We start from the raw sequence: 14803 nt of genomic DNA on the forward strand, positions 1-14803 counted from the left end.
ACGCATCCTGCATTGATGCACTCTGCAGCTCTCGAAAGTCACTTGATGCAGTCACGCTTTATATCGTTTCGTGGCTGCAAGCTTCGGCTATGAGACAGATTTCGGTAGATCAGATTATCTCATGATGGTAGATCCACTTCTGTTGGCATTAATTGGTTTGCTCTAACATACGCGAAATAATCTTTTGAATATGGCTTAGGAATTCAGCATTGAAACACAATGCAATCTAAAAATATATTATTTAAATTCTATATATTGTTTATGTCCGCGATTCAATTCCACAATCATTATATTTTATTAATTTTAGGATTCTTACATATATTTATTTTTGAATATAAATCTTATATCTTTAAAAAAATCATAGGAAACAAATTGTCTGTTTTATCTTAAATTTGTGGGAAAAGATTTGAGTTTAATTTCTTCGGGAAGATTATTAATTTACATTTTTTTTAAATATTCACGAATTAAATATACTCGTTCGAAAGAACTCAACAAAATAAGGATGTTTTTTAATCGTGCGCAAGTAGGACGTTGGATGGCTCACGCTTCTGCTCCAGCGAGCGAATGATAATTATCATAATGCGCTCGCACTACTTCCTGCCACTACTCGCTCGGCGATACATAATCGCGCAGCCTGCAACTGCAGTCTCGTCCTTGTGCATCTCGGTCATGACGTAGCGCATAAAGCTCGATCGAATATCTGAACACCCACGTGCGAGCGAGAGAAGATTTCGTCCATCGCTGTCAGGAATTTTTGCGAATTATTTTAACCTCTTTCAGATTCCATCGAACTCTTTGAAAAATTTGCAGTAGATTTTTTTATAATATAATGTGTGTCAAAGCGTTAATGATTTTTACATTATATTACCGATTAAAAATTCTTCCAATTCTGTAAATAATAGAAATTGTTTTTATACGAAACAATAATATATAAGTTTTTTAAATTTATTAAATCTATATTAAAATTGTGGAAATTTTAATTGTTAATTGAAACGCGTCTTTACGAGGAGCTAGCTTAGCTGAAGCAGCTCACGTGCTTGGCTGATGATGTGCACTTTTTCTTGGGCTAACGATGAGGAATTTTTGCGAATTATTTTAACCTCTTCCAGATTCCATCGAACTCTTTGAAAAATTTGCAGTAGATTTTTTTATAATATGTGTCAAAGCGTTAATGATTTTTACATTATATTAACGATTAAAAATTCTTTCAATTCTGTAAATAATAGAAATTATTTTTATACGAAACAATAATATATAAGTTTTTTAATTTATTAAATCTATATTAAAATTGTGGAAATTTTAATTGTTAATTGGAACACGTCTTTACGAGGAGCTAGCTTAGCTGAAGCAGCTCATGTGTTTGGCTGATGATGTGCGCTTTTTCTTGTACTAACGATGAGGAATTTTTGCGAATTATTTTAACCTCTTCCAGATTCCATCGAACTCTTTGAACAATTTGCAGTAGATTTTTTTATAATATAATGTGTGTCAAAGCGTTAATGATTTTTACGATTTAACGATTAAAAATTCTTTCAATTCTTTAGATAATAGAAATTGTTTTTATACGAAAACAATGATATATAAGTTTTTTAATTTGTTAAATCTATATTAAAATTGTGAGAATTTTAATTGTTAATTGGAACGCGTCTTTACGAGGAGCTAGCTTAGCTGAAGCAGCTCATGTGCTTGGCTGATGATGTGCACTTTTTCTTGGACTAGTGATGAGGAATTTATGTGTCTCGAATAGATGTTGCTAAAACGATGAGTGTTGGATTTATTTTAAGTTGACCTACACTCGGAAAGTTCTTTGTAACTCTTACGCCTCCCGTTTGTGCTCTCCTTCGAGTTTCTTTTCGGTACCTAAGAAAAGTGTCACTGCAATCGATCTATAATAATTTGGTTGACTCAGATGTTCCTACTCTCTAAAAGTGAATCAGTGTATTATCACTGTAATCAGTGCTGTACTTATAACTGCTTGTAATCAGTGAGTATTTACTGTTTTTCAGTGATAATACACTGATTCACGCTAGTGAAAGTAGTATATATACTAAACAGTAAATACTCACTGATTACAAGCAGTTATAAGTACAGCACTGATTACAATGATAATACACTGATTCACTTTTAGAGAGTAGGAACATCTGAGTCAGCCAAATTATTATAGATCGATTGCAGTATATATACTACTTTCACTAGCGTGAATCAGTGTATTATCACTGAAAAACAGTAAATACTCACTGATTACAAGCAGTTATAAGTACAGCACTGATTACAGTGATAATACACTGATTCACTTTTAGAGAGTACGCGCAATCAGTTTGTTATTATTAAAAAATTGCTCACTATTGATAACTCGTGTTATGGTCTTTTCAAAGATCTTTAATATCGAACTGAAATCTTATTTATCAAATTTTCATTCGTTGAACTAAAATTATTTTCATGACTGTTGAAAATTTTTAAATTTATTTTAATTTAATTTAAATTATTTAGATACAATATATCATGATGCATTTGCTACGGATAACGTAAGGATATTGCGCTGTAATATCGTCCCTTGAGAGCTCGGTTTACTCCTATCATCAAACTCGTTGTAGCGTAATTAATGGCTTCATTCCGTCATGCAAGTTGGCATCCGTACATTAAAGCAAGAAATAGTAGCACTAGGTATGCGGAGCTCGATACTTGTTATCGCAAATCTACTGCGGAACTTTGGACATACGCGAGAAATGTATCACATATATCAGATAAATTGCTAATTACAAATCATTATCATTATTCAATTAATGTTACTGATACGAGGAAATAATCTTATATTTTTATAAAAAGAAATAAAACAAGTCTTAAAATACGAGAGATTTAATGTAAAAAAGATTAAAAGAATATTCGAGATAAAATGTAGTTTAATATGTCGAACATGCATTCAACATTCAACTATAGAGAAAAGAAAATTGAAAAGAGGAGTAACAGGATTTTCAGTGAATTCCGGGTCTTTGAGAGGATCTGGAGATAGTTTCACCGTGCAACGTACAATCTCGTGTTCACGCTCCGTTTACTGTCCAAGTATGTTTAAAGCGTTAAGCGGTTCCTTTGCACATTTGCTATTTCGAGTTTTACCACGCTGGATTTAATGAGCCGGCGTAACTGAATTAATAGGCTGCATTAATTAATGTATTAATAATTTAATTGATCGAAATAATTACTTTAATAACATGTACAATGTCGAGTAGCCTGATATACATAACAGTTCATGTACCTGCCGTGTTACGAGGCGAGCAAAGCAGTCGATTACCCTTCATCTCAATCTATCCGTGATTTTTCCGCCTCTGCTTTTTTAGCCCCATCGTCTCGGAGCCTTTTTCCAATCCTCTGGAACCTCTTATCGATCCGCAATCCATCCATTTGGAAATATCTTGGGAGATGGGTCAAACGCTTCGATAGATAGTATGTCGAGAGATTGAAAATAATAGCGTGACGTCGGGTATCTGACGGATTCTACATCGTTGCGTCATAGATTGGCGTCTGCTTCCGATTTAACACGTGCGATCAACGTGCGGTCACGTTATATCCGCGGCGAAAAATTTTCGGTGAAATAATCCATTAAAAATAACGGGAATGGTCATATATTTCGATCGATAACCCAGTTAATACGATTGACTTAAAGCTCGGCGGTTCTCTCTTGTCCTCTCTCTCTCTCTGCGGAAAATTATACTTTTTAAATATTAACTTCCGCAATGCTTTTAAAAGCTTTTATAAAGACACTTCGAGTTCACCGCGATATACGAGAACCGTATTCAACTTTTAAGAATTTGAGAGATATTCGAGAGGTAGAAGCAATATTAAAAGGTCATCAAATTTCACGAAATATTAGATTCAAATTCTTTTAATGGAATTTTTATTTTTACTTCCTCGCATAATAATAAAATAAATTGCAAAATATATGAATAATCGCGTAAATCATAAATACAAATTATATCTCTATATAATATAATTCTATTTGCTTTGTTATTGTTTTATAATGAAATTTTTGATACTTTTTATGTGAACTTAAACCTTTTTCCTTTTTAATTTGCAAACAGATTTTAAATAATGGACTACAGTCCATTGATGAGAGACCAGAGCGCTTTAGACATGAATTCTTTGTGCATTGCAGAGCAATGCTCATTCATTGTTAATCAATGAGCTCGGATGTAAAGCAAGTTGCCTCCAGCACGAATGGAATAATAAGTATCGAGGAATAGCGTTGGCACCAACAAAGTTACCGTGGGCCTTGTTTTATATTTTCATCCCACGAGCGCAACTTATTTTCATTCAAACGCCGTGGACGCGGTATATCAGCGTTTCCATGCATGTATGAAAGCTTGCGACCGACAGTGCCGCTATTATACAGCAAACAGGTGTTCGCTTATTCCGGTGACGTTGTTGCATCCGTAAAACCAGTGCGCTCGTATCTCGTATGTCCGGATAGACGGGAAAAGTTTGATCACGTACTAATGTATCCGTGCTCGTAAATCATTTTACGAGCGCATGTACATGTCTGACAAAGGAATTCTTACGCAAGATTATTAGCGATCGAGCTAAAATTATTTTATTATCCCATCAAGCTAAAATTATCTTATATTCCATATATCTTTTCCTCAAATACAGAATTAGCAGGTAGCTCGTACCTAAAGTGCACAATACATTATTAACATTAAAATTATATTAATATTATATGAGATACCGCGTGTCCGAGAATTTTATTTTACAACACGAAGGGTTTCAGACGCATTTCCGAAATACCATACATGACGTACTCCGCTTGCGGTCCTCGGCGCTTTATCCAGCCGACACGTGTTCGGAGGTCGAAGCGGTCGGTGGCGACGAGGGTCGAAGGTATGAACCGACATGGTACGTGGCACTGCGACACGGCGGTGCTGGGCCGCGGGGGTGGCGGTGGCGATGGCGATGACGACGACGACGACGACGACGGCGGCGGCGGCGGCGGCGGCGGCGGCGGCGGCGGCGGCGGTGGAGGTGATGGTGGAGGTGGAGGTGGTGGTGGAGGTGGTGGTAGTGGAGGTGGAGGTGGAGGTGGAGGTGGAGGTGGCGGCGGCGTCAGAGCCACGTCGCCCGGCATCGCATCCTCTCTCGGCGGAGTCAGTCGGCTGCCAGGCGCGACGCGAGTCAGTGGTGCTGTCGGTGCGTAAGAGTCTACCCGCCAGTCTTCTTCGCTGCACTTCGGCCGCGGTCGGTCGATCCCGCTCTCTCGGCCTCCTCTTCTCTCCCTCTTCCCTCCTCTCTCTCTCTCTCTCTCTCTCTCGTGCGCGCGCGATCGTTACTCTGAGAGAACGTCCGCGAGCGCCGTGGACCCGCGGCAGGTGAAAAGCCGACGAGAGTTGGTATAGTTTACGGATACGACACGGGATTCAGCACATTCAGCGTTCGACGCCTGTCATCGGCGGATGTCAGGCGCGCGGCTACTGATCTCCGAATAACGAGCGCATCCTCGGATCGGATGCTCGTTGACGTTTGAGCGGCGTGGGTAGAGAAACTGTGTTGCAGTGCCCTCGATACAGATATCTCTAGTGAGATATCGAGAGAGTATTTCGTGAGAGATTCGAATACTCTTGTACGATAGTTTGAATAACGCATATTGCATTGAAAGGTTGAAGAGCTCTGAAATTAATCAAGGGAGCGTTAGCTATTGTGCTCTCCGTTAACGAAATCTAGACTGGGATTGAGCTAGCAGCGCAGTTGTTTGGCAGGAAGTTTGAATAGTGGTTATGCAATTTCAAGCGGGATTTCGCGTTAAAATTGAGGAGTTTGAGTTAAATAAAGCATAGCAACATTCTAATAGTAAAGAAACTTTGAGATAAAACAACGGTACGGAAAATCAATACAATTACAACTTGTAGCAGGGGAGAACTTGAAGCTCGAGATAAACAGCAAGACACTTAAGCTTCGGAACCAATTAAGGCGGCCAATCACCGATATTCGACAGGACAGTTTAGTGGCGCGGAGGTAGCAAATCTAAGCAGATTAATCGTACAGGTAGCAAATCTAAGCAGAATAAGATAACGAGATTAAAAGGTTTACTTTTGCAGCGGATCGAGACAGCACGCTCTCGAATAACACATACTCAGCACGAGACGAAAAGTAAACACGAGTCGAAACAGAATAACCGACGCGATATCGGAACAAGCCGAAATTAAATACCCTGCATTTGACACGGGAGCCTAAAACGGATATTTGTAAATTATATCCGGTGCGAGAGGCAACGCACATCCGCCGCGTGTCCTCGACGTATTCGACACAAGACAAGGCGAGTTTCAACGGCGATCGAGCCGGTCGTTGCACTTCGCCTGCTCACTTTGGTAAATCTCCTCCGGGGGACGCCTCCTCGTAATATACCGTTACTATCACGATCGGACGAGGCGACCGCCTCTCGTGTCTTACTCTCACGACTGTTCCACATCAGACTCTCCGATTCTGCTTTCCGTTTTAAACGAGGACGCTTCGAGTGTTTGTTTTTTGTAAGACCTTGCGAGTCGGACCGAAAGGATTTTAGACGCGTCCTAGTTATTTATAATAAACAGATTACAATTAGCCCGTATCAAATCGGCGATAAGCCGATTAAACGCATTGGAAGTAGCGTGCGATTTTGATTATTCTCGGAAACATTCGATAAATTCCAAGCTAGTGAAAAAAGTGCTGAAGGAGGACAGTCGGGCGATATACGAGAAAATTCCAGCCTCTGTTATGCGCGCGCTAACCGAAGCAATGAAGCATCGCGCGATCAGCTGACTAGTCGAGCTATTCGGCGGCCGTACCGCTGATAAGGACATTATCCCAGACAAGGACTCCCGGCGACGCCCGCCGCCCGCTTGCTCTGTCATGACATTTGGCACGCCATTCCACACCGAGAAGTCGCAGTTAGCCAGCGAGAATTCCGCTCGGTATGTATTTGTACGCTCGCATTCACGATGATATTCGTGCCGCTCGATCCGATCTCTGAAGCTCTTGATTTGATTTCGAAGCAAAAAAATTTTAATCTATTCTCTCGATTAATTATATCGAACGCCAATACATTTTTTTTAATATTGTGTCTTATTTTTTACCGTAGCATTGATCTTTTTTTGACTTATAATTTTTATGTATTATTTGATTAGAAAATTAATATATAATTTTGATGCAATTTGTAAAAGTGATATAGCAAGAAGTTAATGTTATTTATTTTATGTTTAATTAAGGATATTTTTTAATTGACGAGAATATATAAGTTGCGCAGTTACACGTGTAGATAATATTGCTGCAACAAACAGATTCTCACAAAGAGAAACAAGCACGATCCGAATAATTGTTAACGTTTTCATAACAGTTTAAGATCTCTTGCTCTTATATTGCGAAAAAAAACATTGCATTTATTTGTAGTCGGCATTGTTCATTCGGTGAAAGAAATACATGCGTCATCTATATTTTGAGTTTCTTTAAAACTTGATTTTAGAATAATCGATATACAGAACTTTTGTAACGAGAAATATATCAGATTTTTTCACGTAATTTAATTATCTAATCTTGTGAAAAAATTTATTTATATCATGTAAATAACTTACGTAAATAATCTCTTCATTACATTTTTTATCGTTTGAGAACTTGTACTTTTTTTATTATTACATAAAATCTTTTATCGAATTACATTTTTTTATTGTCGCACAATTATTGGCCATTATTTTTTCGAAAGATTTGCGGAAAATGATGATAAAGACATGTTATGTCACGATTTCGTCCTTCGCGTACAAAAGCATGACTAGCATCTCGATATTAAAACGACGCATGTAGCCACGTGCGAATCCACGAGAAGAAAATGATCGGCTTTATCGAGCACGTACATATATGTTGCGAACAAGTTGGTGAGTAAGAAAAGAAGCGAACGCACGAGGAGGAATGCGAATGAGAAACGCGCGCAATTCTCATGCGACATTATTAACACTCTTTGTTGGCGCCCCTCGATGTATACCACGCCGTTACTTTTTCACGGTTATACCGTGAAAGCTTACCGCGATCTCCGAGGGAATGATAAGTTTATTCATAAAGAAAGCATCAGTTGGACAGTAGTTATGAATTTTCCGCTTTTCCTCGCCGCTCATATTTTTCCGTTAACATTTCAGCGATTTATTATTCGCGCGAGAACTGCATTTCGTGGATATTTGGGGATATTTAATTCTGATTCTGTCGCGTTTTTATCGTGAATGAAATAAATATTTTCACAGATATTTGAATACATTTTTGTCATGTTTAATGTCGCGTCTTTTGTGAAAACTTGTCTAAATAATTTAAATGTCAAAAAAATGATATAGATTAATCTGAGGAGAATAAGATTTTTAAAATATTCTTAATGCGAATTAATTTTCATTAATTTATTTATTTGAATGTAATACGTTAATCATATAATACAATCAGAGATAATCGATAGTCACATAATACAACTACTGTAGAAATAATTTGCAAACATTCTTCGATAAAATTATGAGTGTCTTTGAATTTTTTTGCAATATCTTCACTTGATGATTCGTGAAATTAGATCATCCTCGCTAATAAATACGCAGTAATATCGTTGAATCGATGAACTGGAAAAATCCGACAATATTGCGATGGGGAAAACGAGAAAATAAGATCGTATAGTAGGATGATAAGTTACTATAATCTTATCCATGGCCTATGCAACGGGACTCAAAAATGCGATATCATATGTAAATTGCCTTAAAGATATTATAAATCATAAAAACACACACACACATTCATACACAGCATTAAAGTATGGGAGTCCAAATATTTTTTGTCACAGAAAAAGATATGAAAATGCATTTGAATCGTAAATGCAGATGTACAGTTTAAGCACATACATCTCCTTATGCAAAATTCATCAACATAAAACTTCAAACAGGATATATGAATAAAATATGCGGTCAAGTTTCTAATATTTAAAAGGACTTGAATTGTTAGAAAGCTTTCATAAATATATGTTTGAATATTTTGAAATTTTATTTAAAATTTCTATTAATAATTTGTAATATAAATTATTTGAAAAAATCCAATAAAAATTGACAAAAGACTGTATTTATATGAAGTAATAAATAATTCATATATCAAATAATTATTTCAATTGATATTAACATAAAGCATAATCTCTCTTATACATATTTAATTATAGAAATCTTTTGTTATTTATTTAAATATTTCGATATCGCTGCAAGGTTCTTTTTTTATTTACTGATTATGAGTTAACGATACATATGAGTAAAATTTTTAAACTTCACGAATCCGTTGTCTTACTATAGGTGAAGTAGAAAGGTCGCATATTCGTTACGCGTTGGACCCCGATTATGGTCATTGCGCCAATTCAGTCCGACATCCGTCCACGTCATGCGTTCGTGTGGACAGGCACTTCGCTTCGCGGTTAAATACTCCCGTTAGGACTATGTTTTCACACCGCTTCACAGAGATAAAGGAGTCAGTCACATCACTCATGAATCGAGGATTTTGCGGAAGGCGTTGCGCAACGACTTTTGAACTTGTCTGCGAAGGCAAAATTCACAGACAGGACACGTGAATTTAATGGAATTAATTAAATAATAATATATTAATATTATTATTTGCAATTATTATTTGAAATATAAAATAGCGATATTATTTCCGACATGTTTATTAATATCGAATATATTGATATTATTCAATCATATGGAACATGATAATTGTTGTCATGATAATAGACATTTCTACGACGTGTTATTAATGAAAATTAATACAAATAATTTATATAAATATGTGTGTTTTGTCTCTGTAACAGAAATATAAAGTTATCCAATTATATTCGTGTTACAGAGATAAAAGTAAAATCATAAATTTGTTTTTGGGAAAATGCCAGGACGGTTGCGTCATTTCAGTGATAAACCTTTCATCAACTAATGTACAACTCGCGAAAGTTAGCATTTTCATAAATTACAAAGTCGACGAGATTTGATTGATACAGTAGTACCGGGAATTTCTGATTAAAGTCGCGTTGGATTCCGATACATATATCTCTTTCGCGTGCTCTGTGATTTAATTACATCTAATTATTTCTCCGTTAATTAAAGCAAATTACATTGATGCAGTCACGTAAATATTAAATCTTTTCCTAATTATTGAATCATAATTGTAAATTACGTTATTCAACGTTATTATGGTAACAGAATGTATTATAAGGCACGATCGGTTACAGTAATTTAATTTCATAAATATTTATTTAATGAATATTATGAAGTTAATGAATTGAGATACAAAGAGAAAATGCGCGTAGAGAAAAAGATCGAATTAACAAAGGATCAGTATGCCGTGAATCATAAATAGCCAGTGCATTGTTACCATTACCCTGTGTTTACCGTTGCTGCGAAGTTTCCCATTGTAGAGCAAAGCGTGTTATATATCGCGTTCGCACGCAAAGTTAAAGGGTTAAGCTATCAGCGCTGCGTGCTCAGGAAAGCAGTAATTAACGCGCAAACGTACAATAGACGCATGCATAACGTATATGTTAGGTATGTGTATTCCGCGAAAAATCTGCTAATTCGCATTTAGGTGTCCAACTCTGTGCATGTACATGCATTCGCGATCATCGTGGCGGAGAGGGACAGTGACACGTCACAGGATGCACGTGACAAGGCTGGCGGCGAGGAGCGCTCGAGGTTGCAGTCAAGGCTGTAGAAAGGCGCTGCCGGTTGCATCTCGCGAGCTATACCGAGCAGGTCGTCGACCTCGTCGAGCGCGTTCGTCGCTGTTTGTGCAAGGTCGTTTTACTTAGGTTCGTCTTGAATCGACCAAGTTGACGCGACTAAACGCACTTACCGTGATAACGATCCATCGGAGTACGTTGACTAGAGATGCTGCTGTATAAATCATGTTTAGACTGCATGGCTACGCGTAGACCCTTTTTTAAATAATCTCTTTGATTAATTTGAAGCTGGATAATTGTAATTATTAATTAAGATTCGATAGTTTGAAGCTCGAAAATGTTTATAATACAATATATGTTTTGAAAATTGCTTCTCAAGAAGATAAATGAATAGAACATTTATGAGAAAGTTATTTAGAGACTTTATTGTATAGTATGATATTGAAGTCTGGATGATATCATGATAATTGATGCTCTTCCTCGGTAAGATTTTTTTAATAATCTCTTTGATTAATTTAAAGCTGGATAATTGTAATTATTAATTAAGATTCGAAAGCTCGAAAATAATACAATATATGTTTTGAAAATTGCTTCTCAAGAAGATAAATGAATAGAATATTTATGAGAAAACAAGTTATTAATTTAGAAACTTTATTGTATAGTATGATATTGAAGTCTGGATGAAATCGTGATAATTGATGCTCTTCCTCGGCATTTTCGTCGGAGAAAAATGGACTATAAATTGGTCAAAGAGTATGACATTAAGTGTTGCTGCGGGATACCCTTTACAAGTGCTAAGGATATAATAATATAAGGATACATAAAGGAAAATAAAGCCATCGACCTCAAAGAGGGCCAGTCGCATCGGACGTGAAACAACGCTAACCTTAATTAATTTTATAATTAATACGTACAAAGAAAATTACAACATTAGCTAGGGAAAAATGCGTCTAAGTGTTGCTATGAATATCACGAACGTGCGAGGAATTGCTCATTATTGCATTTAACGTGTTAATGAAGTTAATGAGTTGTCTAATGAATTGTTTTTGTTGGAAGACGAGTGAGAGAAAATCGGTAGGTATAAGAAAATATTTTCGCAAGCGTGGTGCATCGAAATTAGTAGTCAATTTGCTCGCCATAACGGAGAATTTTCGAAGGCTTTTAACGCGTTATTCGATCGGGGTGAGCTATCATTAATCATTTCTTCTCGCTCCACATTTGACTTTCCCAGCCTCGTGCTTTGTAAAAATCCCGTTCTCTCGCTGATTGAACTCTTTCTTCTTCAACTCGCGATTCTCTCTCTCGCCTCTAGTAGAAACTCTTTAATTAGGATGCTTCCTTTGGCAAAAAAACTGACATTACACTACAAAAGAGCGACTTTCAAGTTTTGATTATAGTCTATATATGATTATAATCATAATCAAGATGATTATAGTTTACGGTATATGGAGCACAGTAAAACGTGCTCGATTAAAAAGATTAGTGAAGAGAAACGAGAAAAACTACACAAAAGAATAAGATTATATAGCCTTAATTTAGAATATTAGAATTATATAGAAAAGCGTAATAAGAGAGAGAGGAAGAGTCATATTAGATCGGAATTATATCAGATATAAAAAAATGGAAATGGAAAAGGCATGTTCCGTGTAACATTATATTTTATATAATACAAGGTATAATTAAAAACAATATACGTTATAATTACTATGACATTTTTTACTCCGGAAGAATAATATTTATTATACTGATTGTGAGAGATAGAGATGAAATAAAAAGCCATAAATAAAAACTTGGATACCTTTCATCGATCGACTGATTCTTACGTTCTTTCGAGGAAATTGCACTTCGTTTAATTAGTTCTCTGTCAATTTACACGGGAAAGCACAATTTCGCGCGATTGTCGCGGTGGAAGAAGCTTCCTTAACAACGAAGTCATTATATTGGTGTTTCCAACCCACGGTGTTCTATCACGGTGTTATAATTCTTTGTTGCATTTTATCATCGCCGGGATCTTTTTCGTTGAGAAATTGCAGCGATTGGTATGGATTTTTCTTCTCGATATTTCGCGTATATCTCGATACTCCCATCTTCGCAAATAATAGTGCAAACAGAGAAGTGTATGTTAACGAGATTGGACGAGCCATGAGAAAGAATAGTTTCGCGTGTTGATTTTCCTTTTGTTAACGCCTTGATTTCTCCATATTTCCGCTGTTTCATTTCGATCGATTCGACGGCGGTGTCGTAAAAGTTGCCACAAGCGCATAATTTCGCGTGTGTTAGTTTATATAAATAAGTTTATATAAATTTTATACGTGTATGTGTGCGCTTCATGCACAAATATGTGAAAATACAATTTATATCGCCTCTTAAAGTTATAGTTTAATCGAATTTAGCATATTTATTTAGTTTCAATCTGTTATATAATGCGTACTCGCGCAATTGCTGCTCAAATAATGTGTTCTGTCGTGTTACAATAGTACATAATTGCGAATGCATGCACTAATTCTATTACAGTCGCTGTTCCGTTACGTTGTCTCCCTATTGACTGTCGTAATAATGGATTCTGTTATTGCACATCAGCTGAACGTGCGTGGATCAATTACTTCAGGCATGATTACGCTGCTCAATTGACAGTACCTACGATATGCAATAGCGGAAATTTATTAAATGGAGAATTCTCTCTTTTGCATAAAGGAGTATAGCGTAACTCCCTCATCATCCACTTGCCTCTTCGTTTATCATTTCGCTCATCTCTCCCAGCGGAATAATGAACTTGGCGTGTCTAATAAATCTTCCATCGTGATAGGATCATGTGGTTGATGCGCGGAAGATGAACGGACTTCCTGGCCACGATCTCTCTCAGGCCAGGCAGTCAGATATATTTTGTCGTAGCGGTAAATTATTCCGTCGTGTTTCGCGGCCTCTCTGCGCCCGTCGTCATTTTATCTATCAAACGCCGCTCATTATGTAATCACGTCAGGTGGAGGAGGCCTCGTTTATGCCATTAACGATGCGGGTCGACCGACGCGAACCGGAGACTCTCGACGAGCACAGACTCGATTAACTCGCCGCTCGTGAAGAGATCAATCGCGGCCTCGAACTTGACACGCGGTGCATGATTCGCGGAAATGATCACTATGATCTCTGATTTCTTGATATGTATCGTCTCGTTCGTCAGAAAAGTTTCGATAGTAAAGTAAACAAGTAAATACTCAAACTCTATTGTTGTTGACTTCTTTTCATTTATATTTTAATCAATCTCTTGTCGACTTTATTTGTGTGAAATTTTGATTGGAATTTTTTTTGCAACAGTATGTCTAAATCTATTACGTAATAGATTTAAACAAGATTTTTTAAATAAATATTCAATATTAAGATTTGCCTTATTATTTAATTCTATACTTTTTCAGTAGAAGATAAGTAGAAAATTTATTTATAAACATCGCATTAAGTAATTAATTTTATATATCAAAAGATGTGATATTTATAAAAAGTATTTACTATATTTCTAGTAATAAAAATTTTGCTTTAAATTTATCAGAAAAATCCATAGATATTAATAATAAATCTATCAATACTGAAATAGCACATATAAATTAAAGAAAGTTCAGTATTGGTATTTTGAACTAGATATATTATTTTTAGAAAAAAAAGCGTTATAACGTGATAATTGTTATATCGTATAGTTATTCGTGTTGATTAACTGTGATGTAATATTATTATTTATATCGTTATGTCAAAGTCTCTCTCAATATTGTGCAAGACACATTCAGTAAAAGTTTAGCCGAAATAAGTACTTATTTTTGTTCTCGAATTTCGCATGGCAAACTTACGAAATAATAGCTCTGCCGGAACATAAATATGAGTCAAACTTGTGAACAAAGCGCAAAAGATATTCGCAGATAAATTATGACAATTGTATGTAAATGTCTACGTACATCATCTTCTTTAAGGAAATACGAGTTTTATCTATAAATATGTGTAGAAATGTGAGTGATTCTACATTTTTAAGATATATAGCTTTGTATACATATGTGATGTATTTTATATAAAGACTGTAATACCAATATGCTTCATCTTCCGTTGTTGACGCACAAGAACTGATTACTGTTGCGC

General features: G+C 36.2%; 1 protein-coding gene across 7 annotated transcripts in view; it reads left to right on the forward strand.

Moving 5' to 3' along the window:
• LOC145975136 (uncharacterized) overlaps positions 1–14803 on the forward strand; it is a 64703-nt gene that overhangs the window by 13575 nt on the left and 36325 nt on the right. The window contains exons 1-2 of one of the 7 annotated variants that reach the window (XM_083105350.1): positions 5123–6000; positions 6031–6935. The exons of the other annotated variants lie outside the window; for them this stretch is intronic. Coding sequence (XP_082961476.1) covers positions 6874–6935 — 62 coding nt within the window. The 5' untranslated portion in view covers positions 5123–6000; positions 6031–6873. Of the gene's footprint in view, positions 1–5122; positions 6001–6030; positions 6936–14803 lie in introns of those variants that run through there. 7 annotated transcript variants of the gene reach the window in all.

The sequence above is a fragment of the Camponotus vicinus genome, unplaced genomic scaffold (assembly GCF_025532165.1).
Source record: "Camponotus vicinus isolate PSW18456_S1 unplaced genomic scaffold, iyCamVici1.0 SCAF_7, whole genome shotgun sequence".
NCBI classification, from domain to species: Eukaryota; Metazoa; Arthropoda; class Insecta; order Hymenoptera; family Formicidae; genus Camponotus; species Camponotus vicinus.